At 45.3% G+C, this 25,202-nt stretch overlaps 2 protein-coding genes across 2 annotated transcripts in view; both read right to left on the bottom strand.

The window, feature by feature from the left end:
- Positions 1-25,202, bottom strand: part of LOC142498033 (uncharacterized) — a 448,291-nt gene that overhangs the window by 218,517 nt on the left and 204,572 nt on the right. The gene's annotated exons all lie outside the window — the stretch shown is intronic.
- On the bottom strand, positions 502-15,736 carry LOC142496897 (uromodulin-like). The gene is made up of 9 exons (XM_075603974.1): positions 15,597-15,736; positions 8,464-8,571; positions 7,133-7,350; positions 4,540-4,697; positions 4,026-4,274; positions 2,803-2,962; positions 2,230-2,296; positions 1,218-1,250; positions 502-982 (listed from the first exon to the last, which is right to left on the bottom strand). The coding sequence occupies exons 1-9, from the start codon at positions 15,643-15,645 to the stop codon at positions 921-923; spliced, it is 1,104 nt and encodes a 367-aa protein (XP_075460089.1). The 5' UTR covers positions 15,646-15,736; the 3' UTR covers positions 502-920.

Raw genomic sequence — 25,202 nt, 5'->3', positions numbered from 1 at the left:
GAAGACAATACTTAAAGGCCAGCGGGCCAATCCCCGGAGGGGGGTGTGAAGGTACTGCTCCAATGAATGAATGCAAGTCTAGGTTGCAGTGATAGGCTGCACAGCTGCAGTAGATACCAGAGGGAGTGTGTATAGCTTTGGTGAGTGAATCCAGGCTGCAGCAAACATCAGGAGAGGTGCTCCAGGACTGCACTTGTCTGCAAGGTAAGGCAACCAGTAAACCACGGAGCGGATTCCTTACACTCTCCTCTCTTTCTTTCTCTCTCTCCACTCTTTCTTTCTCTCTCGACTCTCTTTCTTTCTCTCTCCTCTCTCTCCTTTCTTTCTTGCTCTCTTTCTCTCTTTCTCTCCTCTCTTTCTCTCTGTGTGTGTGTGTGCAACCAATACATCAATCACTGTTTTAATAAATATCACGGATTGCAAGAAGTCATGCGTACTGTCAAGCCTTTATTAAATTATCATTAGAGACATATATATATATATATATATATATATATATATATATATATATATATATATATACACATAAACATATTGTATTTATACGTATATACAGTGCATAGATATACAGCTCCTCACACAAGCTATTAAGCTGGAAGTCATTTTCCTGTGAGAAGCATAAGATACATGTTCTGCCATTTATTGAATTGTGATTATTTCGCAAAGGAGTGAAAATAAGATACATACAGTATGACAAGAGTCCTAGAAAGCCACCACGAAAATCCCTTGATATCTGACATCCAGACACAAAGAGTGCGTCTGTCTGGAATATCCAACGAACCCACACGAAAAAGTAGCACCGGATCCCCTGTCACAGGATTAAGGATCTGAGCAGGGCCAGTTGATCTCTCAGGATCCAGGATCTGTTATCAGGATCAGATGATCTCACAGGCTGCTGGCATGGGGCAGTCGATCTGATCTCACAGGATCCACAGGCCTAGCAGCCCCAGCAGGCTTCCCCATAAAACAGCACCAGACAAGGCTGCAAACAGAAAGGCAGAGGGTGAGGGACACTGCCTGGGGGAACCTACCCCTATCCTTCCCCCTTCATACCCAGCACTCAGTGTTTGGCTCTGACTGGGGTGTTCTTTGTAACCCTGAGCAGAGTGTCAGCTCTTCAGACAAGAGATCTATTGAGAGTATGAGTACATAGATACCCTCCATCTCCTCCCCCCCCCCCATGCACCCCCTCCCCCGGGCAGGACGCTGCTCGTTACCTGTGTGGGAGCTGGAATTTGCTTCTTCGTTATCTGTAAAACAGGGAAAGAGCATAAGGAGCCTCTAAATATCAATGCAGAGACCCCCAAGCTTCTCATCCTCCAACCATAAGACCCCCACCCTACCGCTATAACACAAATCTGATTAACATGCCCATACTACTTATAACATGACACCCACCACAAAGTGAATATATATTTATGTCAACCAGAGAGCTACTGAGCGTGGCAATTGTATAAAACAAGAGACAGGGGGTGCCCAATGCTGCATCCAATTGACAAAACATATAAAGTAAAATACTTCAATAATAATAATTGGTTATTTAGTTAACCCTTTGGCCAAAGGCGTCATAAGCCTGCATACCAACGTCAAGGTATAACCAAAATAATGCAGGTCCTACACTACACTGTGAACACTTCCTTTTACCTCTGTGAGAGGGGAAACCATAATGGGTCTTGTTCCTGCAGCAAGTGAAATGACCTTCCAAGTTAAAAGGGTGAAGGAGGAGGAGTGAGCTCTGGGGGGAGGTGCCACAGCCTCCAAAGAGACATAGGTTAACACAGATACCCAGCAAGCTCAAACTCCTCCCCCCAGAGCTCACTCCTCCTCCACCCTTTTAACTTGGAAGGTCATTTCACTTGCTGCAGGAACAAGACCCATTATGGTTTCCCCTCTCACAGAGGTAAAAGGAAGTGTTCACAGTGTAGTGTAGGACCTGCATTATTTTGGTTATACCTTGACGTTGGTATGCAGGCTTATGACGCCTTTGGCCAAAGGGTTAACTAAATAACCAATTATTATTATTGAAGTATTTTACTTTATATGTTTTGTCAATTGGATGCAGCATTGGGCACCCCCTGTCTCTTGTTACTTATAACATGACCCTGATCCTCCCAATTCCCCAAATACTCCAATCACCTACAAGGATCTTGCTCCCCCATACAAAATCCCGACCTTACGCCATTCACCACAGACACAACGAGTAACTGCACCAGAGATCGTTATTCTTACCAATGAATCCGAAAGGTCCCAGTGAGAACTGTTTTGTCCCATCAATGGCAGCACGGGACGTTGTGCACTGGGGGGAGAAGAAGAGGATACAGCAAGACTCAGAAAGAGTGAGAGAATACATCACTGGAAAAGAAGAAGAGATAACGAGATAGAGCGAGGAGGATATAGACTACCTGAGGGAGGAGACGAAGGGAGCACGAGACTCAGAGATCGAGAGTGAAATTACATGACGAGGGATTGGGGGGTGGGGGGTGGAGAGAGGAGACCATGAGACTCAGAGAGAAAGAGAAACTACATGGGGGACAGGGGAGTTGACCAAAGGGAGGTAAACCATGCTAATCTGCTCCCCCTCACTCACCCTGGTTATTTACATCTCCTCCTGTGCTCACCTCAGTGCTTCCCCCTCACTTACCCCTGTGCTGCTCCCCTCCAAACCTGCACTGCCCTCTACTGTCCCCATGCACACACTCACCTTCATGCTCTTACCCATGTCCCCCATCACTCATCTCTCCTCACACTCACCCTTCCTTGCACTCACGCCTGCTCCTCCTCATTCCTCCCTCATACACTCACCCCGGTGCACAGCGACGTCGCGTTGTTGCACATGCGGGCATTGCAGAAGATGTAGACATTGCTATGTCCCTGGAAGGCGAAGGAAACGATGCTGAATCTGACCTCCATGGCCTCTCCATTCGCATCCAGCTTTACATACGGTCCCTCACCAATGGGACAACTGTACGGGGAGAGACATCAGGTGTGATCAAGCAGGAGACAGACACCAGCTCACTAAGGACCCCTCTGCGCCTTGTAATAGGGTTTCTGTGTCCTAGTGGATGCTCTCAGCAGCTATGACTACACCCATACTATATGTTACATACGCCTATAACATATAATAGCTTTAATGTATACCATGTTCACTTATGTAACTATGTATTTGTAACCATGTATTATTTGTCATCATAACTCTATGCCCAGGACATACTTGAAAATGAGAGGTAACTCTCAATGTATTACTTCCTGGTAAAACATTTAAAAAAAAAAAAATACTAGTCATTCCTTCTTATGGGTTCTGCACCGGTCTAACTAGAGATGGTATAGAACTTCCAGGCTCTGCCTCCCTGCTGGTCCCACAGCTTGTGTTCCTGCCCTGGGGACATTCTACTGTGTTCCCCTACTCTGTCTGACACCTGATTCCTGCCCTCCTCCTCTCCAGCTTTTCCTTTATTTGTATCTGCACTGGCCCTTATAAGTATGCTCTCTGTTCAGCAGCAGCTCTAGCAATATTACCCAGGACCCAATCAAATCCTGTTGGTAATATGGTTAGGGTCTCTGTTGTAGGACTTAAGTTCCTGCAGTGGAATGGGAAGATCAGTCTGTGTTATACATTTACGTTCCAGTGTCTGCATTATGGGACCAATTTCCTGGCACTGTGATGTGTACAGTATATTAGAGTTAGGTTCTGCATTATCATTATAAGGTATGTCCTAAAAGGTCTGCATTATCATTATAGGGTCAGTGTTATAGGGCTCTGAGATGTCTATATCAGAGTCAATGATATAGGGGCTGCGCTATGGGGTCTGTTTTATTATTATTGTTTATTTGTGAAGCGCCAACATATTCCGCAGCGTGGTACAATGGGTACATAGTTATGTATATTACAAAAACACAAACAGTTACATAGAGGTCAGAACAAACACCTATTATCATTACATAGTCTGTACTATAGGATCTACACTATAGGGAGCTGGTGCACAGACTTCCCACGGCAGTCACTGGCTGTAATTAGTGTTTCTTACCCCCCTCGGATCAGTTCAACCTGAATGGGGTCATTTGGGTTGTTATTAGGTGTGGCAAAGCATCGTTCCACCCTCAGGACGAAGATCGGGTCGGGGAATTGGACAGACATCCCGAAATACAGCGTGGAGCCCACGGTCAGCTGATCTTGCTGCTCTTGCTGCATGGGCGAGGTATATGAGGGATTAATGTACGCTGCGATGGTGGCGGCACCCTCAATGCCGCTGCTCTCCACGGTCAGGTTCTCTGTGCTGAGTGAGGGACATACAATGAGAAGGCGCTGAACGAAATTTCCACGTTAGCAAAACCGTCATGACTGGCGATACAACGCAGAGTCCCATGTAGGACCTTCATGTCATGTGGCCACTTACACCTGTTACCATCGCTCCACTCACCACACACTACATGAGGGTGAGGAGCACATGTTCTCTCAGAGCATCATACACTTTTCCATTCACTCACAGGTTCCCCCTGGGATATACACAGGGTGTATATATATACAGTATATATGTATACCTCATGACCGGGTGCAATACAGTTGCCAGGCTGGTCTGCATGTTCAGGGCGTACGAGCAGGAGATGTTGAGGCTGATGTTATTTACAGACACAATGCCGGAGCTGGTACTTGCCGGGATATGCAGCATGTTGGAATACGTCACGTGGCTGGAGTTTGTCTACAAGGAAATCTCATTAAATATCCCCATATCATGTGAATAATTCTCAGAGTGAGTCATGAGACGGTCACTTCCCTGTTACAGAGCTGAGTGCTTTCACTTTATGGTATCTCTGAAGTGGGACTGGGTGTCACATTCACACACACACACACACACACACACACACACACACACACACACACACACACACACACACACACACACACACACACACACACACACACACACACACACACACACACACACACACACACACACACACTGTTACACATACATATATACTGACACACACACAAACACACTGTTACACATACATATATACTGACACACTGAAACACACACAATGTAACACATACATATATACTGACACACACACTGTAACACATACATATATATTGACACACATACACACTGTAACACATACATATATACTGACACACACACACACACACACACTGTTACACATACATATATTCGACACACACACACTGTTACACATACATATATACTGACACACTGAAACACACACACTCTGTAACACATACATACAGTATATACTGACACACACTGTTACACAGATATAAACTGACACACACATACATACTGACACACACTGTTACACATACATATATATCTAAAACACTGAAACACACACACACACACTCTGTAACACATACATATATACTGACACACACACACACACACTGTTACACATACATATATTCGACACACACACACTCTGTTACACATACATATATACTGACACACTGAAACACACACACTCTGTAACACATACATACAGTATATACTGACACACACACACTGTTACACAGATATAAACTGACACACACATACATACTGACACACACTGTTACACATACATATATATCTAAAACACTGAAACACACACACACACTCTGTAACACATACATATATACTGACACACACACACACACACACACACACACACACACACACACACACACACACACACACACACACTGTTACACATACATATATACTGACACTCTGTAACACGCATATATAATGACACACACACACACTGTTACACATACATATATACTGACACTCTGTAACACGCATATATAATGACACACACACACACTGTTACACATACATATATACTGACACTCTGTAACACGCATATATAATGACACACACACACACTGTTACACATACATATATACTGACACACACTGTTACACATACATATATACTGACACACTCACACACACACACACACACACACTGTTACACATTCAGCTCTGGAGACCCCCTGCTCCTGTACACTATTAGTAAAAATCCCATTAAAGCAGCTTCATTACCTTAGCGGCTAGTGTGCGGGAGCAGGGGGTCTCCTGAGCTGAACCGCATTGATTTCAGCCTCTGGGACCCCCTGCTTCCCGAGTTACAGGCCCTGGTATGGGGTGCCGGTATCTCCTGCAGTATTTAAATCCCCCCGGTCACGTGACACGGAGGATTTAAAAATGGCGGGGATACCGGCACCCCATACCCGGGACCTGAATCTCAGGAAGCAGGGGGTCCCAGAGTCTACGATAATACTAGATGCCGCTGAGCGGCAGCGCGATCCGGTGATGTCACCCTGCCGCCGAGCAGCATCTTAATCAAGGTGCCTCGGCAGTGAAGAAGACAGGAGAATGACAAGGAGGCGTGGCAGGGGCGTGGCCATGAGCGCTTCGCCCTCATTGGCTGACCCGCTCACGTGACGCTGGCATCGCCAGCCAGAAACAATTTTTGAAAATCTCTTCTGGAGACTGCCGCCCTGCAGGTGCAGGCGGCGCGCTGGTGTGTAAACCTGCATAGGGTTTGTTTTTCATGGCGCGACTCCGGCGGCGATTTCTGGTATAATCACGGCCTAAAAGCCGTGCATGCAGACGCAGCGTCTCCGTGCAACTCGTCCAGGCGGCCGTTTAAACAAACACCTATAGGGCGATAACACTTAGAAAAAGAACAAAAACAAACCCGTTCAATCTGGCATTTTTTTACCGAACTTTAAAAAAAATGCGTTTTTTTTCTTAGTGAATACCGTTTTGACACATGTTTTATAGCGCGATAAAACAATGCAAAGTCGCTCGCCAAGGCGCTGGTTTTATCAAGGTTTAGTAAATAGGCCCCACAGGCTGTACCACATACACATGTACAATGACACAAACACTATAACACACATACACTGAAACACACACACATATACTGATACACACACACACTGTAACGTACACATATACTGATATACACACACTGTAACATACATATATACTAACAAAGATACTGTACACACACAGTAACACACACACACATATAGTGACACAAACACACACATATGCAGTGACATACTGAAACACACACACAGAGAGACACTAACAAACAGTACCACACACCCCTCCCCCGCTCACCGACATTTTGTTCCCGCAGCGACCGGTGATGGTTGACACAGTCAGTGAGTACATGCGCTTGCCACTCAGGGTGGTGATGCTGGCTCCAGTACAGCCGGGGTCTGATGACAGGTAAGAGGCGGCTGGATTGTAGCGTAGGTACTCCAGCAGGTTCTTATCCACAGACACCGTCATGTTGGGTCCCGCACAGGTCATCACGGGGCTCAGATTAATCAAAGCTGGCACAGGAAACATCAGAGAGTTACTCCCACCCCTCCGAGGCCCCTCACTGCCCAGCAATGTCAGTCTGGGGGTCTCGCAGTCTGTCCCAGTCTGGGGGTCTTACACTCTGTGCCAGTTTGGGGGTCTCACACTCTGTCCCAGTCTGGGGTACTCGTGCTCCGTCCCAGTCTGGGGGTCTCGCAACTCTCTCAATCTGGGGGTCTCGCAACTCTCTCAATCTGGGGGTCTCGCAACTCTCTCAATCTCGGGGTCTCGCAACTCTCTCAATCTGGGGGTCTCACACCTCTCTCAGTCTGAGGGTCTCACACCTCTCTCAGTCTGGGGGTCTCACAACTCTCTCAGACTGGGTGTCTCACAACTCTGTCCCAGTCTGGAGGTGTCACAACTCTCTCAGTCTGGGGGTGCCATACTCTGTCCCAGTCTGGAGGTCTCGTACTCTGTCCCACTCAGGGGGTCCTGCACTCTGTCCCAGTCTGTGAGTGTCGCATCTCTCTCAGTCTTGGGGTCTCGCACTCTGTCCCAGTCTGTGAGTCTCGCATCTCTCTCAGTCTTGGGGTCTCGCACTCTGTCCCAGTCTGTGAGTCTCGCATCTCTCTCAGTCTGGGGGTCTCGCACTCTGTCCCAGTCTGTGAGTCTCGCATCTCTCTCAGTCTGGGGGTCTCGCACTCTGTCCCAGTCTGTGAGTCTCGCATCTCTCTCAGTCTGGGGGTCTCGCACTCTGTCCCACTCTGTGAGTCTCGCAACTCTCTCAGTCTGGGGGTCCCACACTCTGTCCCAGTCTGGGGTTCTCTCATATCTGTCCCAGTCTGGGGGTCCCGCATATCTGTCCCAGTCTGGGGGTCTCGCATATCTGTCCCAGACTGGGGGTCACGCATATCTGTCCCAGTCTGGGGGTCTCGCATATCTGTCCCAGTCTGGGGGTCTCGCATATCTGTCCCAGTCTGGGGGTCTCGCATATCTGTCCCAGTCTGGGGGTCTCGCATATCTGTCCCAATCTGGGGGTCTCACATATCTGTCACAGTCTGGGGGTCTCACACTCTGTACCAGTCTGGGGGTCTCGCATATCTGTCCCAGTCTGGGCGTCTACTTTACAGCTGATACAAACTTACTGAAGTTGTGGTTCTGGTACAGAGTTCTATTTACTGTGCATTCCGGAATAGTATTCACATATGTGCAAACCTCGTCCGACTCACACGGAGTGGTGCAGATCGGGACATCTTGGAAGGAGAGACACAAAGCATTAAATCGACCGGAGGAGGAGAGAGATCGAGCGTTAAATCAATAGGAGGAGGTTGGAGAGATACAGAGCGTTAAACCGCCAGGAGGAGGATGAGAGATACAGAGCGTTAAACTGACAGGAGGAGAGATACAGAGCATTAAACTGACAGGAGGAGGATGAGAGATACAGAGCGTTAAACTGACAGGAGGAGAGATACGGTGCGTTAAACTGACAGGAGGAGGAGGAGAGATACAGAGCATTAAATAAACAGGAGAAGGAGAGACACAAATCATTAAACCGACAGGAGGAGGAGAGAGATCGAGCGTTAAATCAATAGGAGGAGATGGAGAGATACAGAGCGTTAAACCACCAGGAGGAGGAGAGACACAGAGCGATAAACTGACAGGAGGAGAGATACAGAGCGTTAAACTGACAGGAGGAGGAGGAGAGATACAGAGCGTTAAACTGACAGAAGGAGAGACACAGAGCGTTAAACTGACAGGAGGAGGAGGAGAGATACGGAGCGTTAAACTGACAGGAGGAGGAGAGATACAGAGCGTTAAACTGACAGGTGAAGGAGGAAAGATACAGAGCGTTAAACCGACAGGAGGAGGAGGAGAGATACGGAGCGTTAAACCGACAGGAGGAGGAGAGACACAGAGCGCTAAACTGACAGGAGGAGGAGAGACACAGAGCGCTAAACTGACAGGGGGAGGAGAGACACAGAGCGTTAAACTGACAGGTGAGTTATGTTTCCGACATCAGGTCCTGCTGGTTCCTGGGAGGGAGGTTCGGAGTTTCTGATATATAAATTCGCATATTAAACATTTTGCTGTATTCAGTACACATTAAAGGTGCCGTTCCCCTTTCTTATGTTTTTTGTTTTGTTAATTTAGCCGTTCAGAATTCCTGACATTTTCCTTTTATTTTATGATGTTGCCTCCAAAACCATAGGTTTCTTGCGGAAATTAAGCTGCCATTTTCCCCACAGATGTCAATGGGATCAGAAAAGGTGAAGGGAAACACAAAATGGATGTGCCCCCTAAAAGAATTCACTTAAATGCACACCAAAATAGTGTAAAATTTAACTTTTAATAAATTTACTTAAAACATATATTACCAAAGTAATGTGTAATGTGAATTAAAAATATATTAAATCAACATTATCAGGCAACCGTGTCGTCTATTTTAAATATATACTATCCCATTGAACCACTTGATAATGGTGGGATAAGAGGATGCGTGGGACTAACTACCAGAAATCGCGCAAAATATCTAAGTGTCAACGCATGCGCAATGAGTATAGACCCTAACAGTATAATTTCTAAGTCCCCGCGCATGCGCGGGACTAACTAATAGTGTTCGCGTAAAATTTCTATGTGTCAACGCATGCGCAATGAGTATAGACCCTAACGGTATAATTTCTAAGTCTAAGACTAACCAACAGAGATTGCGAAAAATTTCTAAGTGTCAACGCATGCGCAATGAGTATAGACCCTAACGGTATCATTTCTAAGTCCCTGCGCATGCTCGGGACTAACTAACAGAGATTGCGAAAATTTCTAAGTGTCAACGCATGCACAATGAGTATAGAACCTAACAGTATAATTTCTAAGTCCCCGCGCATTCGTGTGACTAACTAATAGAGATCGCGCAAAATTTCTAAGTGTCAACGCATGCGCAATGAGTATAGACCCTAACGGTATAATTTCTAAGTCCCTGCGCATGCGCGGGACTAACTAACAGAGATTGCGAAAATTTCTAAGTGTCAACGCATGCACAATGAGTATAGAACCTAACAGTATAATTTCAAAGTCCCCGCGCATGCGCGGGACTAACTAACAGAGATTGCGAAAATTTCTAAGTGTCAACGCATGCACAATGAGTATAGAACCTAACAGTATAATTTCAAAGTCCCCGCGCATGCGCGGGACTAACTAACAGAGATTGCGAAAATTTCTAAGTGTCAACGCATGCGCAATGAGCATAGACCCTAACGGTATATTTTCTAAGTCCCCGCGCATTCGTGTGACTAACTAATAGAGATCGCGCAAAATTTCTAAGTGTCAACGCATGCGCAATGAGTATAGACCCTAACGGTATAATTTCTAAGTCCCTGCGCATGCGCGGGACTAACTAACAGAGATTGCGAAAATTTCTAAGTGTCAACGCATGCACAATGAGTATAGAACCTAACAGTATAATTTCTAAGTCCCCGCGCATGCGCGGGACTAACTAACAGAGATTGCGAAAATTTCTAAGTGTCAACGCATGCGCAATGAGCATAGACCCTAATGGTATATTTTCTAAGTCCCCGCGCATTCGTGTGACTAACTAATAGAGATCGCGCAAAATTTGTAAGTGTCAACGCATGCGCAATGAGTATAGACCCTAACGGTATAATTTCTAAGTCCCTGCGCATGCGCGGGACTAACTAACAGAGATTGCGAAAATTTCTAAGTGTCAACGCATGCACAATGAGTATAGAACCTAACAGTATAATTTCTAAGTCCCCGCGCATGCGCGGGACTAACTAACAGAGATTGCGAAAAATTTCTAAGTGTCAACGCATGCGCAATGAGCATAGACCCGAACTGTATAAACTCTAAGTCCCCACGCATGCGCGGTGCTAACTATGCGTATGGAACGATACAGCAATATTTTCTAAGATGTCGCGCATGCGCAACGGATCAAGACCGTTTGTAATCATCTCTAAGTCCTCGCGCATGCGCAGTAGCCACCCCAACCGGAGAATACGATTTTTAGTTATAAAAACTGCTCCTAAAGCCCTAAAACCACGGGGAAAATTGTTTTCTGAAGGTATGACACTAAGCAATTGACTGATAGTGTGTCTAATCAGTATATAAGTACATTATGGAGTGAGTTTAGGTGTAAACACACTGCGCATGTGCAACAGCTGTTAACAATTGATTTTGCAATTAGGGTACTGCCAGGGTATAAAAAGGTTCAGACCTCACTGCCCCAGTAAAATTTGTCCCTGAGGAAGCTCCTTTGCTGGAGGGAAACGCGCGTTGGACGCGCAATGTTGTTAGTCTCCTACTTGGAGCTGTTTTAATGTAGTGTCAGCAGTCTCCTGGCTCTAACTTTGTTGATCCCATTAGTTAATTATTTATTCTTTATTTATAGTGAGTGTGCCTGCTTTCCTTGCACAGCACTGCTGTTTCTGGCAGGTCTATGCTGCAGTGTATGTATCATCATTATCAGTAATCAGTATATAAGTACATTATGGAGTGAGTTTAGGTGTAAACACACTGCGCATGTGCAACAGCTGTTAACAATTGATTTTGCAATTAGGGTACTGCCAGGGTATAAAAAGGTTCAGACCTCACTGCCCCAGTAAAATTTGTCCCTGAGGAAGCTCCTTTGCTGGAGGGAAACGCGCGTTGGACGCGCAATGTTGTCAGTCTCCTACTTGGAGCTGTTTTAATGTAGTGTCAGCAGTCTCCTGGCTCTAACTTTGTTGATCCCATTAGTTAATTATTTATTCTTTATTTATAGTGAGTGTGCCTGCTTTCCTTGCACAGCACTGCTGTTTCTGGCAGGTCTATGCTGCAGTGTATGTATCATCATTATCACTGCACTTGCCAGCTTTATTACTCCAGCACTCTTACTTTAACACACTAAAGTCTCTATTATAGTGCGCAGTGCTGGTTGTTCAAGCAAGGTAGCTGGACATTTAACACACTGGCCACTCACTTGTGTACATCTATACACTTCCATTATTGGGTCTCATCGTTGCTCCAGAGGGGTTAACACCCTGACTTCTAGCAACCTGTGTCCTCTTATCCCACCATTATCAAGTGGTTCAATGGGATAGTATATATTTAAAATAGACGACACGGTTGCCTGGTAATGTTGATTTAATATATTTTTAATTCACATTACACATTACTTTGGTAATATATGTTTTAAGTAAATTTATTAAAAGTTAAATTTTACACTATTTTGGTGTGCATTTAAGTGAATTCTTTTAGGGGGCACATCCATTTTGTGTTTCCCTTCACCTTTTCTGATTCACTTTTCAGTTCACAGTTTGCACCCATTATTTGATTACCACATTGAAGTATTTGACCACTTTATTCAATTTGTATGGTTCTGTGATCACTCCCTATCCCTTTGTTGTTTCGTCAATGGGATCAGCTTAACTCAGGCCTGCTTATTTTAGCATAGGTAATGTTGATTACAAAGAAATAGGAAGACATTTTGTACAGTATTGAGAATACTTGACCGTTATGGGCCTTTTTGTTCTGACCTGCTACTTGGGAGAGATGCCACATTAAGCTCTCTCCGTGTTCTATGTAGAGTGATGTGAAGACTGACGCTCAATATCAGTGTAGACTCAGAGTAGAAATGTAGAAATGAATAAAGATAGGAACTTGTCATAAATCGATAACGTCAAATATATGATATAGAGTTAAGGGGGGGCAAAATAAAAGACCTAGCGGTCAGTCAGCCAGACTACCGCAGATATGGTCCAAAAGCACACCCCACTTAACATATACACTTCTCCATATAGGGTCAAAGGTAAGAATATAAGGGCTATTGCCCATTACCTGCCCACGGGGGTACATTGAAGTCCAGAAGTCATCTGAAGAAGTAGTTCCACTGCGTGCAATCCTGGTGTGTATAAACAGCATAGACAAGAAGAGCAAAGGAGCCTTGATAAAGTCCCGCGGGACGAAACGCGTTGGTGCGTGGGCTGTGTTTATGTCCCTGTGAGTTCATGGAATAAATACCCTTAGTTTTTAGTCTGGAGTTGTGCCCATTATTTTTTCCTTCAGGATTTTTTCCTCAGGATCTTCTTGTCAGCAGTGCTCCTTTGCTCTTCTTGTCTATGCTCTCCGTGTCCCATACCTACACCTGGTTGTTACCCCAGCACTAGCGCCGCCCCTGATTGTGGCCTTTGCCCCTCCCCCACTTATTTTCCTTCATTCCCTGTGATTATTGCCCCCTGGTTATAGTCTTGCCCTGATCTTGGTTATTACCCCTCTAGTTATTGCCTCCCCCTCTCCATGGGTATTGCCCACTTACCCTGTATTATTATCTTCCCCTTCCACTTGTTATTACCCCATCTTCTCCCCCTAGTTAAAGTGCAGAGAAGTGCGTTCCAGAACAATATACACAGTAACATGCATTGACATAACAACACACACCTTGAAAACCTTTCTGGGCAAGTTACCCAATTATCTGGACAGGGTTCCCACCCCTGCTGTAGCCAGCACTTATCTCCTGAGATCCCCCTCCAGAAACCTGCGTATAGTCCCAAAGTTCAATTAAAATCCTGCTCACACTTCCTTCTCCTTCTTGTACCTGTCCCCCCACTGCTGGGACCATTCACCCGAGTCCCTCAAATCTGCTTCCTGTCTAAGGTCCTTGAAGACTTCAGCTGTTATGTACTTTAAATATGTTTCCTCCTCCCCCTAATTGGAGCATCATGTGGCTGCCCTCACCAGCAAGCCCTCACCTGTTGGAATACCTGTTATTATGTGGATTGGACATTATGATCATTTACTGTTTACTACAAACCTTTGAAGTATCTTTCTGAGCACAGATACAGAGATTGTCTCTAATGCTTACCTATGTTTATAACTAACATATTTGTGTCCAGGACATACTCGAAAACGAGAGTTAATTCTCAATGTATTTTTTCTGGTAAAATATTAAATAAATAAATAAATAAATAAATGCGGAGCGATGTATAAACATGCAGAGCCAAATATAAAAACATGCACAGCAATGTAACATGCAGAGCAATATAGTAAAGGGGAAGTGCACGGCAGAATTATATTTAATAACATATATAATAACATTCAGAGCAATATATAATAACATGCAGAGCAATATAATAATAAAATGGATCTATAATAACCTGCAGAGGGATATATAATAACATGTAGATTTATATATAAAAAAACACGCAGAGCAATATATAATAACATGCAGAGTGATATGTACAGTAATAGCATACAGAGAGAGATATAATAACATGTAGATAGATATATAATAACATACAGATAGATATTATATAATAACATACAGATACATATATAATATATAATATCATACAGATAGATATATAATAACATGCAGATAGATATATAATAACATACAAATAGGTATATAATATATAATAACATGCAGATAGATATATAATGCCATGCAGATAAATATGAACATGGATAGATCGATAGATAGATAGATAGATAGATAGATAGATAGATAGATAGATAGATAGATAGATAGATAGATAGATAGATAGATAGATAGACATACATACAGTATATATATATTGAACACACAAAAGACTAAGACAATCCCCGAAAGCAGCACTCTAAATATACCACAAAATAACTGGTAACATAATACCAAAAGACCAGGAAACTAAAGTCAGAATAGAAAATGAATAGATTTTAATAGCGAGCAAAAAGAACACTAACAAAACATATACACACTAAGGGCAGCAAAAAATACAAAAAGACTGTGACTGACTAAAATTTACAAAGATCAATAATGCTGAAAAATAAGTCAAAAGCAAAAAATGTGTCTGAACAATGAGCCTGATAACTATATAAAGCGACACAAAGAAAGCTGAATATTTCAAAATACCCCTGGTAAAGACCTTAGCTAAAAAGGTGTATAACTAAGCTAAGGGCATAAAGGAAGGTATGGCATAAATAAACCTATATACAAAAATGATGTACATAAGAAAAATAATAACTTAAACCAAGGGGGAGGCACAGGGGAGACAAAATGAAAAAAAGACTCAATGATGAATCTAAACCTTCTATTAGAAAAGCAACACTTGCAGATTTCAAAATTAGATTATACCATATTGTAGACAATAAAGTAATTGGTTCAGCTCAGCTACAACACATAGAGTACAGTAGCTGGGACCCGGTGTTATTATAATGCAGCTTTATGCCCATAGCACTTTGTTCTCAGCCCTGGCTGATTGCTAAGTATACCACTCCCCTGCATGCCTTACTGTACATTCACACGTACCTGCGCCCACCAGCACAGCCAGTAACAGCACCCCGCATATCAGCCTCATCCTCACAGCACAGTGACACTGACAGGAGCCTCTAATGTCTGAGCAAGTGACAGACCCAGCGGCGCACTCAGCTTATATACAGTAGGTCAGGACATACCTGAGTGACAGGGAGAGGCGTCCCCATGTGCAGCCTGCTTGTCAGTAAACAGACCTTGGCATGCTGTGATGTCATTGCTCACCCACCTCCCCCCAAACAGACAGGTATAGAGAGGAGACAAGTGTAGAATGGGGAGGCAGATCCACATCTGGGAAGGGGGGGGCATGTGTAAAGTGGATGGACAGGAGTAGATTGGGGGAAAGGTGTGGAGGGAAGGGCAGGTGTAGAGGACAGAAGGCATGTAAAGAAGGGGGGACAGGTGTAGAGGACAGGAGGCAGGTGTAGAGGACAGGAGGTGGGCAATGAAGGGGGACAGGTGTAGAGGACAGGAGGTGGGTAATGAGGGGGGACAGGTGTAGAGGACAGGAGGTGGGTAATGATGTGGGACAGGTGTAGAGGACAGAAGGTGGGTAACGAGGGGGGACAGGTGTAGAGGACAGGAGGCAGGTAAAGGGGCAGGTGTAGAGGACAGGAGATGAGTAATGAAGGGGGGCAGGTGTAGAAAACAAGAGGTGGGTAATGAGGGGGACAGGTGTAGAAAACAAGAGGTGGGTAATGAGGGGGACAGGTGTAGAGGACAGGAGGCAGGTAAAGAGGGGGGCAGGTGTAGAGGACAGGAGATGCGTAAAGAGTGGGGACAGGTGTAGAGAACAGGAGGTGAGAAAAGGGAATAGGTGTGGAGGACAAAAGGTGAATAAAGCGGGGATGAGTGTAGAGGACAGGATGCGGGTAATGAGTAGGGGACAGGTGTAGAAGACACAAGGTGGGTAAAGAGGGGGCACAGGTGTAGAGGGAAGTGACAGGCGTATAAGGGGAAACGTATGGAGGGATAGCCTAGTGCAGAGGGCAGGTGTAAATGGGGTGCAGTAGAGGTTGCAGGTGGGAGTGGGGAGGTCGCACACTGAGCTCTGTATGTTCTGATTGCCTTCTCATTGTGTGATGTCTGCGCTCGGACACCAGGTGTGTGATGTAGCATCTCAGCACAGGAAACGGAGCATTCAGTATGAACCAGACCCCTTAATAAGAGCGCATGCTCAGGGCAGCAGGCAAAGAGACCAGAAAAGGGACAGACGGAACTGTCAAAATCCGTTCCCCGGAATTTCCCAGTCTTTCCATTCATAATCCGTTCCGCGGTGTAAAATCCGTTCAGGGATTGTTCCAGTTTCAATCCGGATTTTTATGCACCCGATCTGCGGATTCCGCAATCCGTTGTCGGATTGTTTAATATCCACACACGGATTTAATCTGAGTGCAGATGTGTAACAAGCCGACCACGGATTATTAATCCGCCACGTGGATTGTGGGTGATAGAAAAAAAAAGGCGGATCGTCCTTTTTGAGACTAATCCGCGGAAATCTGCCGACCAACGGAACCGGTCGATCCAAGGCGGATCCAAACCCGCCCCAAAAAAGTGCCCCGCTCTACACCTGAACCCTCTGTTACGTACACGCCAGTATCGCTTCACAACCCTGGGCCCATATATCTTATCTGTACGATGCCAGTGATTAACATGCTGTTAAAAAGCAGCGTTCTGTGTACTGCACTTTAATGTAGGACAGCGCAATCCTTTCCAAGGGAGAGAACCTGTGTGGACATTAATTCCAAAGGTTCATTTGCACTATTAATTCTGGAAGGGCTGGCTCCTTTATACAATACATCCATTCTCCTTAGAAAAAGCAGTGATATTAAGCACTGGCGTTTCTAAGATACTAAGCAGTGATACTAAGATACTAAGCACTAGTGATACTAAGCAGTGATACTAAGCACTAGTGATACAAATATACTAAGCACTAGTGAGACTAAGATACTAAGCAGTGATACTAAGCAGTGATACTAAGATACTAAGCAGTGATACAAAGCACTAGTGATACTAAGATACTAAGCAGTGATACTAAGTTCTAGTGATACTAAGATACTAAGCACTAGCGTTACTAAGATACTAAGCAGTGATACTAAGCACTTGTGATATTAAGATACTAAGCACTAGCGTTACTAAGATACTAAGCAGTGATACTAAGATACTAAGCACTAGTTATACTAAGATACTAAGCAGTGATCCTAAGCACTAGTGATACTAAGATACTAAGCAGTGATACTAAGCACTAGTGATACTAAAATACTAAGCAGTGATACTAAGTTCTAACGTTACTAAGATACTAAGCAGTGATCCTAAGCACTAGTGATACTAAGATACTAAGCAGTGATACTAAGCACTAGTGATACTAAGGCCACGTTGATAGTGCAGGGGACAGTGACGCGACCGATGACATCAACCGTCGCCACCAGTGAAAGTTATAATTTGCTTTTTAGCGACTATCGCCAGTGACGTCACTAAAGGGGGTGGGCCACGCAATTGGATTGGTAAAAAATCAAATTTAGCCGGCTTCCAAATTTTCAGTCGCACCGCCACCGTCGCGCTTACTATAAGCGCTTGCGACGGAGTCAATTGATTTGTTTTGGAGCGTCGTCGCGTCGTCGTCGCAAGGCACTATAAGCGCAGCCTAAGATACTAGGCAGTGATACAAAGCACTAGTGATATTAAGATACTAAGCCGTGATAAAAAGCACTAGTGATACTAAGATACAGTACTAAGCAGTGATACAAAGATACTAAGCAGTGATCCTAAGGTACTAAGCAGTGATCCTAAGATACTAAGCAGTGATCCTAAGACACTAAGCAGTGATCCTAAGATACTAAGCAGTGATCCTAAGATACTAAGCAGTGATCCTAAGATACTAAGCAGTGATCCTAAGATACTAAGCAGTGATCCTAAGATACTAAGCAGTGATCCTAAGATACTAAGCAGTGATCCTAAGATACTAATCAGTGATCCTAAGATACTAAGCAGTGATCCTAAGATACTAAGCAGTGATACTAAGATACTAAGCAGTGATACAAAGCACTAGTGATACTAAGCAGTGATACTAAGATACTAAGCAGTGATACTAAGCAGTGATACTAAGCAGTGATACTAATATACTAAGCAGTGATACTAAGATACTAAGCAGTGATCCTAAGATACTAAGCAGTGATACTAAGCAGTGATCCTAAGATACTAAGCAGTGATCCTAAGATACTAAGCAGTGATCCTAAGATACTAAGCAGTGATCCTAAGATACTAAGCAGTGATCCTAAGATACTAAGCAGTGATCCTAAGATACTAAGCAGTGATCCTAAGATACTAAGCAGTGATACTAAGCAGTGATCCTAAGATAATAAGCAGTGATCCTAAGATACTAAGCAGTGATCCTAAGATACTAAGCAGTGATCCTAAGATGCTAAGCAGTGATCCTAAGATGCTAAGCAGTGATACTAAGCAGTAGCACAATTATGTTGTAAAATCCCAACATGAACTCGGGGAGACAGCACAAATGCTGTGAAATGTGACACAAGCATAGGACAGGGAGAAGGGAAACCTCGGCTGTAGAGCTTACACTCTAAAGATACCCAGTGTTAGTGTATGCCTCAGCCTCCATTTTGCCCTGTCACTGCCCTGTCACTGTCCCTTATCTCTCTCATCCTGTCACTGTCACCTGCTCCCCCCCCCCCCCCACCTTGCTGGGCACCAGCCTCAGGCGGAGATGCTGTTTTGTGGCCTTTGATTGCGTGGGATCGGAGTTTGGCATCACACGAGACATGCCCTTCCCTGCCCTGGCGTTTTTCTGCCTTAGCAAGGGACATCCCCACCAAATTCTGAGACTTGATTGGGTCGTTTTTCCTGTCTACCTGTCACATGCAGAGGTGAGTGAAGGAGGAAACGAGAGACATGCTACACGTCATATCGCTTTGCATGTCATTATATCGCTCTGCATGTTATTATATCGCTCTGCATGTCATTATATCGCTCTGCATGTCATTATATCGCTCTGCATGTCATTATATCTATCTGCGTGTCATTATATCGCTCTGCGTGTCATTATATCGCTCTGCGTGTCATTATATCGCTCTGCGTGTCATTATATCGCTCTGCATGATATTATATCGCTCTGCATGTCATTATATCACTCTGCATGCCATTATATGGCTCTGCATGCCATTATATCACTCTGCATGTTATTATATCGCTCTGCATGTTATTATATAGCTCTGCGTGTTATTATATAGCTCTGCGTGTTAGTAGATCACTTTGCGTGTTTTATATCGCTCTGCATGTAAGTATATCGCTCTGCGTGTTATTATATCGCACTGCATGTTATTATATAGCTCTGCGTGTTATTATATAGCTCTGCGTGTTAGTAGATCACTTTGCGTGTTAGTATATCACTCTGCATGTTAATATATCGCTCTGCATGTAAGTATATCGCTCTGCGTGTTATTATATTGCGCTGCATGTTATTATATAGCTCTGCGTGTTAGTGTACCACTCTGCGTGTTAGTATATGACTCTACGTGTTATTATATCACTTTACATGTTAGTATATCTCTCTGCGTGTTATTATATAGCTCTGCGTGTTAGTAGATCACTTTGCGTGTTAGTATATCACTCTGCATGTTATTATATCACTCTGCATGTAAGTATATCGCTCTGCGTGTTATTATATTGCGCTGCATGTTATTATATCACTCTGCGTGTTAGTATATCACTCTGCGTGTTAGTATATGACTCTGCATGTTAGTGTACCACTCTGCTTGTTATTATATCACTCTACGTGTTATTATATCACTTTACTTGTTAGTATATCTCTCTGCGTGTTATTATATCGCTCTGCGTGTTATTATATTGCTCTGCGTGTTATTATATCGCTCTGCGTGTTATTATATTGCTCTGCGTGTTGGTATATTGCTCTGCGTGTTGGTATATCTCTCTGCGTGATGGTATATCTCTCTGCATGATAGTATATCTCTCAGCGTGTTATTATATCACTCTGCATGTTATTATATTTCTCTTTGTGTTATTATATCGCTCTGCATGTTATTATATCTCTCTTTGTGTTATTATATCACTCTGCATGTTATTATATCGCTCTGCATGTTAGTATATCTCTCTGCGTGTTAGTATATCTCTCTGCGTGTTATTATATCTCTGCATGTTAGTATATCTCTCTGCGTGTTAGTATATCACTCTGCATGTCCTTATATCGCTCTGCGTGTTAGTATATCACTCTGCATGTTATTATATCTCTCTGCGTGTTATTATATCGCTCTGCATGTTATTATACTGCTCTGCGTGTTAGTATATCACTGGACATGTCCTTATATTGCTCTGCGTGTTATATCTTTCTGCGTGTTAGTATGTCACGCTGCATGTTATTATATCTCTGCGTGTTAGTATATCGCTCTGGATGTCATTATATCACTCTGCGTGTTATTATATCGCTCTGAGTGTTATTATATCGCTCTGTGTGTCAGTATATATCTCTGCAATCCATTGTAGGCACCTCTGGCAGGGAAGGGGTAAATGTCAATCACAAGAGAATCTAATTTCCCCCGAGACTCTGACGGCTCCGGCAACAATAAGACACAAAGGGAAAATATCAAATCCTTGTCCTGAGTGTCATTTGTGGGGGGCCCCTGCTCCCCTTTCCAGGGAACCCCTACTCCCCTTCACAGGGACTCTCTGCCCCCCCCCCCTCTCAGATCCCTCCCTAGGGACCCCTTGCCCCTGTCCCAAGGGATATCATGTATCAAAATTCTTAGGTTCACCCTAACCCCCGTAGTGCTCAGAGTCACCCTAACCTATAAGTCTCTGGTATGTTTACCTTTTTCCCCAGTGTGTCCAGATACTCCCAGTACATGACGCCTGCACCTGAACTGGTCATTTACTGGGAGCTGTCTGATTTCAGCTGAACTGTGCAAAATACAGAGAAAGAACTAAGGGAAGCGGTCACAGAGACGGTGACACGTCCAGTCTGTCCAGTTCTGACAGAGGGGAGATCTATTAATCATACTGACCTGGAACTTGTCACTTTTAATGCAGGAACTCAGATGTCCTACTTGTGACAGACCTTAAACATGATCCTAAACAGCTGATGGTCAAGGTGCTGACTAATGAGGGTAAAACACTAGTGACACAGGAATATATCACAATACATCACGATTAAAATAATAAACCACAAGGGATTGGAGCAGTATGTGTACTGTATATATGTATATTTATTTATACTGCGTCATTCATGTACATAGCGCTTCACAGCAGTAATACTTCCGGGGTTGCCAGGTGTCAAGTACTGAACTGGACAGTGCTGTATTTGGGCACTCTGTCCAGTAAAACATGAGAGGTAATACTGGACATGTATATGTATACTGGTATTACTTCTTTGGAGATGTATGTGTGTACTGGTATTACTTCTCTGGACATGTATGTGTATACTGGTATTACTTCTCTGGACATGTATGTGTATACTGGTGTAACGGGTTTTCCCCCCCCCCCCCAATCGCAGATTATACTGTGGAGGTGTAGGAACATACAATGTTACTCGAATGTGGTGCGTTACCTGTTGGCTCACAGGAGGGCTGAGCTTCCGCCACGGGGAACCTGGGGTATAACCCAACACTATGGGTATTCACTTACACGATGCAGCGCCTCCACCTGCGATGGCTACCACCAGAGGGGGAGTGGATCCTCGCAGGACAAACACAATGATCACATACACAATGGGGTATAATAACTAAGGACTTTACTAACATGTAATACGACACTTCACATTCATAACATAACCTGTGTCCCTCTCAGGAGGAGACACTAACCGTGACGTCTCGCAGGACGATTCCCCAACACTAGGTGATCCCACCCAGTGTCCAAAGAACCCCACCCAATGTCCCGCACTCTTGCAGAGAGTCAATGGGTGACTGCGCAGTCACTATTAAGCTAAGGGCCCGGTGGTGCACTTAGAACTGTAGATACCTGCCGAGCACTCAGTGCTCGGATCAGCAACGCTTCACAAAGGGTCAGACGTGCGATGAATCCGTCTGATCCTATCCTGGCGATATTCTCTGTGGACCCCAACGTGGGTCCGAACTCCGTCACTGGAACCGCAGCATCCGCTGAGTCCCTCACTAACACAATAGCAACATGACACATACTGCACTATAGGCGTCCCTATAACACAGCATCCTTAAGTGGCTTAAGGGTCAACTTCTAGGGCATTCGGGGTTGCCTATCCTATATAGGTAGGTCTTGTACCCACCCTACTCATAATACGGGCCCTGGGCCATGGCTCCCCGGATTGGTTACCGCTATGAACCCCCCCAGTTGCCTCGTACTACGCGCAACGCCGGCCTGGGCAATGGCTCCCCGGATTGGTTACCGCTATGAACCCCCCCAGCGCCTCGCCACTCGCAACACGAACCCTGGGCTATGGCTCCCCGGACTGGTTACCGCTATGAACCCCCCAGCTGTCTCGTGCCACTAATTCACCGAAACGCCTGCCGCAACGCTCTGCAGACTAACCTCAGCCCCCTTTGTCCCTTACTATTCCTCAGCTCTAACTACCATGAGTGACAGGGTCCCTCTCTGAGACTATCCCTGGCAACACTCACTAACCTGGGGGAATAAGAGCTAAAGGGGCCTTATCTGGAGCCAAGGGGGTGCTGGCCTAGCACAGGGTCCCTCTCTCTGGTACCCTACCTCCTTCCCTTGTCTGCCCCTTCCTCTGACTGACTAGCGTGGTGCAAGCCCGCAAAATGTATCCTTTCCTCCAGCGCAATCCTGCAGCCCTATTGGCTCCTATGAGGCACCTGGTGCCTGTCTCGCTATGCCCCATGGGAGTGATAGTCCCATGGAGCCTAAAAACACATAGGGGCCGCGTGCGCGCCTTTCCTGCGCATGCGCGAGCTATAGGGAGCTTCCTCAATCTTCCCCTGCCTAACCTAGCCCTCGCGCGACTTCGCCCGGACTCTGGGGCTCTAACTGCGCATGCGCGACCACTGCGCATGCGCGAACTAAGGGGCAATGGCGGCGCCCTGGCCGCCCGGCTCCGGGAGCGCCGGGAGCCCTGCGACACGCGTGCGGCCTTAGCAACCGGACGCACGCATCCCCAGCAACCCCCGAGCCGGGACCTGACTGCTCTCACCTGTTCGATCGCCGCGCGGGGCCGCCATTGGCCTCGGCGGCGCCCGCGATCGAACACCAGGTGAGGGGGGTGCTGCTCAGCAGGGGAGACCTGGCTACACTGGTATTACTTCTCTGGACATGTATGTGTATACTGGTATTACTTCTCTGGACATGTATGTGTCCGGTATTACCTCTCTGGCTTGGCTTGACCTGCCCGGCTTGGAGGGACGCGGGATTTCCCCGAGCAGGGAGAGAGCAGGGCTGCTGCAGTTATGGGGCTGGGCAACTTCCTCCATCCTGATTGGCTGCTTCTGGGTAATGCAGCCAATCAGGAGGTGGTGTCGGGACACTGAGGGTGAGGCCAGGGAGAGGAGGAAACAGCATGGAGCGGAGAGGTGTGTGTCTCTTGAGCATGTGTGTCTCGAGCAAGTGTGTGTGTGTGTGTCTCGCCCCTTTCACCATTGTGTCTATAATTTGGAGAAGCCACCCGGAACCCTTAAACACACGTGACATGATCATATAACACATAATGGGAATAAGCACTTCAGACATAAAAGTGACACTAGGAAAAGTAGTTCCTGTCCCGAAGAGCTTACAATCTAAGTGGTAAATAGGAAGAACATGCAGTACAGCCAAGGTCGATGTTTATTAGATGTATAGTATGTGTCAAAACTCATGCAAAATCATCCAAAAGTATTTAAGGAAGTAATTACGATTTTGGATCAGGGAAATACCGTAGGCAGAAATATGTAGATATATTTTTGGACTTTGTGACACTTTTCCTCATTCCAATTTGATGTACAGTATGTAAAAAGGTATGTACTTTTGTGACTTGGTAGTCTCCCTGTTACCAGACTTCATTGTTATGCTTTTGTTCTATGATTTGCTGCCCTGAGGGCGTGCGCTGGTACGCTGCACTGTGCACATTCTGCACTGATATCTAATAGGTACAGACAGAACCTGAAGCAAATGTAACCAGGGCCGCAGGCAGCTTTCCCCAGGGCCCAGGACTAACGTTTCCACTGGGGGCTCACCACCCATGTGCGGTGACCTTGCAAGAACACCCCCCCCCCCCGTTATCTCCACACTCCCCCACTTCTCACACACCTACTCGCTCTCTCACCCCCCTCTTACACCCCACATCTCTTACACCCCCATGTATTTCTCCCCCTCCCCAAATACACACACAAGAAGCCCCCCTCTCCAAATACACATCCAGTAGGCCCCCTCCCAAAATAAACACACATAAGAGGCCCCCTCCGCAAATAAAGGAACACACACCCAATAGGCCCCCCTCCCCAAATACAAACACAATAACCCCCCCTCCCCAAATACACATACACACCCTCCCCCAAATATACACACAATAAGCCCACTCCCAAATACACACACAATAAGTCCCCCTTCCCAAACACACACACAATGAGCCCCCCTCCCCAAATACACATACACACCCTCCCCCAAATA

The sequence above is a fragment of the Ascaphus truei genome, chromosome 6 (assembly GCF_040206685.1).
Source record: "Ascaphus truei isolate aAscTru1 chromosome 6, aAscTru1.hap1, whole genome shotgun sequence".
Lineage (NCBI taxonomy): Eukaryota > Metazoa > Chordata > Amphibia > Anura > Ascaphidae > Ascaphus > Ascaphus truei.
This window is presented reverse-complemented; position numbering and strand designations above follow the sequence as displayed.

Bases quoted from the DNA above. Each gene is read 5' to 3' on its own strand.
- LOC142496897 (XM_075603974.1), bottom strand. From the start codon at position 15,645: ATGAGGCTGATATGCGGGGTGCTGTTACTGGCTGTGCTGGTGGGCGCA. The intron at 4,275-4,539 runs GTATACATATAT...TCCCTCACTCAG, and splicing joins GTATTGCACCCGGTCATGAG to CACAGAGAACCTGACCGTGG. The intron at 983-1,217 runs GTAACGAGCAGC...TTCTGTTTGCAG, and splicing joins AAATTCCAGCTCCCACACAG to CCTTGTCTGGTGCTGTTTTA.